This window comes from Aethina tumida, chromosome 7, assembly GCF_024364675.1.
Source record: "Aethina tumida isolate Nest 87 chromosome 7, icAetTumi1.1, whole genome shotgun sequence".
Lineage (NCBI taxonomy): Eukaryota > Metazoa > Arthropoda > Insecta > Coleoptera > Nitidulidae > Aethina > Aethina tumida.
In genome coordinates, this window is record NC_065441.1 from 13,638,686 (window position 1) to 13,641,763 (window position 3,078).

The window sequence follows — 3,078 nt, forward strand, 5'->3', positions numbered from 1 at the left end:
ATTAAGTAATTGTAAAAATAAATGTACGGACTGTGTTATAAATTTAATAAAATGAAAGTTAGGCACATTTTTAGTTCCTAAAATGCAAAGCTTTTAATTTTTTTATATAGTGTATAGTGATACTTAAAGTATTATTACTAAGTGTTGTGTAAATTTATTGTTGCTGTGATTAATTTTAATAATTACTACATTGAATTTTATGTAGGGTAGCATATATCGCTGTGTAGACGTGTATAAATATTTGTGGAGTAATAAATTAACTATCCAAATACATTAGTTTTATTTAAGTTATTCTATTAAACTTCCAATAATTTAATAAAAGGTAAGTTTTACTTTTCTATAATTAAAACTATGACGTAAACATTGTCATCATTGTTAATACATTTTAAGGAGGCAATAAAACAACAATTTAAAAAAATACATTATATAATTAAACATATTCGGGCACATAACTTCTTAATAGAGGAGTAGTCTCTGTCGGGACTGAATTAAATAAATTCGTTTGACGACCGCCGCAGTTCAAAAAACAAGTATTATTAGGAAAGGGAGCTCTCCCCTTTTGAGTTTTTTTCTGTATGTAGTTCCCTATCCAAGCTAGTAAAGCCCAAACTACTGTTTGCAACATATCTGAAACATTAACATTTAATTTCATTGTCAAAATTACAATACAAAAATTACCTTTCCATTGATAAGGATGATCAATCACAGCCATATTAAAATTCTTAACGGTACCTCTTCTGATCGTATTGATCATGATGTACTGAAAGTAACCACCCAAGTAATAATTGGAAGCCACTATAACGGCGTAGGAACCTAATAGGACGCATCCTAATCGATGTCCTATAGAGAACATTCCGGATAATATTATCATGGTAACGATCGAAATTCCCACAAAAGTTAACCAGAAATTCTCATCGTTGCGAAATATTGGTATGTCACCTGCAATATAATTAATATAACAAATTCCATAAAAAAACTACGATGTAGATAATTACAACTTACCCAAGCCATAGAAGACAGTAGATGAAACGAGGTATCCGGCGAGGAAGTAAGTCAAAAGCGCTGACAACAAAGGCACGCCAAATTTCACCCACATAAATTGCCACGCCACCGAGTACCCAATTCCCAGTACCAGGGATGTTGTTGACCTCGCTTAAAATAACTTTTTTTACGATATCTGAATAAACAACGCTCTATACAAATTTGTACACAATCAGATCGAAATTGATCAGGATGGTAACAAAGATCAGTTGTTAAATGGTGTTAATTGATTCGACTGTTAGAGAATTAATACTTCATAAAATGATAACGGCTGTTTAGTAAACCACAGTATTCATTATTGAATTTAGATTATTGTTATTTTTTTAAAGCAAGATATCTTTTATGATATTTTTATATTAAGTAATTTTTGTCATTAAATATTTTCAAATTTATTTGAAATAATAAAGTAAAAACTTTTCTTAAATTATAGTAATTATAAAATTAATATTTTTTATCTACCATTCTGTAGTATATTTTTTTTTTATCGAACTGTTATTAAATATTTGATTAAAAATTACTAATACAAAAAGTACCATTAACAATAAAAAATTAATAATCTTAATTAATTTCATCCCACTAATGCTTTTATCTGCTTAGGCAACTATTTACCTACCTACACATTTTAATTATAATTATCAGAGGCAAAACGGAAACGTGCAGGAAATAATCTCATTTGAGATGAACAAAATAATATTAATAATTTATGTCTTTTAAAATAATGTTTGAAAAAATAGTATTTTTGGCACAGTAAACAATTGTTAAAACTTTAGTAATTAAAATGACTTAAAATTTAATACCTACCTTCAAATGAATATTTACTTGTCAGTGACATAATTTGAAATGTAAGAAGAACCCCAAAAGTGTATGCAACTAGAGCTAATGTAGTTTTAAAAAAGTAATGTCCAAAGAAACAAACAAAAAGTCCAAAAATCAACAACGTAGCACAAGCAAACTTCCAATGTGTAGTTACTAAAAAACTATATAACAGCAATTATTAAACAAAATAAAAAAGACTTACTTGGTCCATAACAGTCATCCCAATCCCAGGCATTACAAGCATAAGAAATTGCTGGTATGTATGCCGAGCTGGCATTATTATACCTTATTACGACTGCAAACACCTGACCAGTGCCCCTGTAAGCACTGTACAAAGTCTTGTACTTGTAATAACCCTCATAACTGGGTACCTTGTAACCATGTTTTGTTATATCTTCTACTGTAAGCATTTTTTGCAAATACTCAAAATATTTCTGTGTAGAATTGTCCATTTCTGGTAGAAATAAGTGGTACTTCTCTATTTGGATAGAGTTGTTATCACAGTCAATACCATAGCCAGATGGAGCTTGAAAATTAACTTCTATCATGTCATCAGTTTGGGAAATCATTTGGTATGGGGCGACTTTATTGTTGAAGGTTAGGTTGCAGCCTCCAGGGACAGGATCTGTATCTTTATGAATGGTTATAACTATCAATATTTTATTGTGTTGAGTAAAAGATTTCGACAGGTAAAACGTGGTGGAACTACTGTCATTGGCGTAGATCAACCCTATGTTGGTGCCTGTGATTGTCGAATATAAATTGTTGTCTCTACTTGAGGACAGAGTGACATTATTCAAATGTGAATGTACTTGCACTATTATAAATCCGACAGAGTCCGCAATGTTTTTAATGTTAATTTGCGCCCTATCGTTCGTAAAATTGTAAAATTGTTTTAAAATATTAGTTGATTTTAATCTATCAGACAGGTCGAAGGTTATGTCTTGGGCACCACCTTAAAACAAACGACATAAAATCCACAGTAATTCCACAATAGTTAAATAACTTACAGAGGGTAAAACATACTAAAACTAAACATAAAACTACTTTAAACCCCATAATTATTTATATTATTTCAATCAGCTGAGATTTGACGAACCAAACAAAACAAATGTGCGGAACTGCCTCGAGGGCCGCAAGGGGGCGACAGTGCGGCATCATGGCCGAACTCGATCAATGAATTCGTAGTAAGGTAGTGTGTAAAACGGTGCAAGGTGCAAA

At 31.0% G+C, this 3,078-nt stretch overlaps 1 protein-coding gene across 1 annotated transcript; it reads right to left on the reverse strand.

Moving 5' to 3' along the window:
• Positions 1–261: 261 nt before the first annotated feature.
• Positions 262–3,005, reverse strand: LOC109594979 (transmembrane 7 superfamily member 3). The gene is made up of 6 exons (XM_020010253.2): positions 2,868–3,005; positions 2,060–2,812; positions 1,843–2,010; positions 1,003–1,152; positions 679–939; positions 262–627 (listed from the first exon to the last, which is right to left on the reverse strand). Exons 1-6 carry the CDS (start codon positions 2,914–2,916, stop codon positions 431–433), a joined length of 1,578 nt encoding a protein of 525 aa, XP_019865812.2. The 5' UTR covers positions 2,917–3,005; the 3' UTR covers positions 262–430.
• Between the last annotated feature and the right edge of the window lie 73 nt (positions 3,006–3,078).

Bases quoted from the DNA above. Each gene is read 5' to 3' on its own strand.
- LOC109594979 (XM_020010253.2), bottom strand. From the start codon at position 2,916: ATGGGGTTTAAAGTAGTTTTATGTTTAGTTTTAGTATGTTTTACCCTC. The intron at 2,011-2,059 runs GTAAGTCTTTTT...ATAGTTTTTTAG, and splicing joins GGATGACTGTTATGGACCAA to TAACTACACATTGGAAGTTT. The intron at 940-1,002 runs GTAAGTTGTAAT...ATTATATTGCAG, and splicing joins TACTGTCTTCTATGGCTTGG to GTGACATACCAATATTTCGC.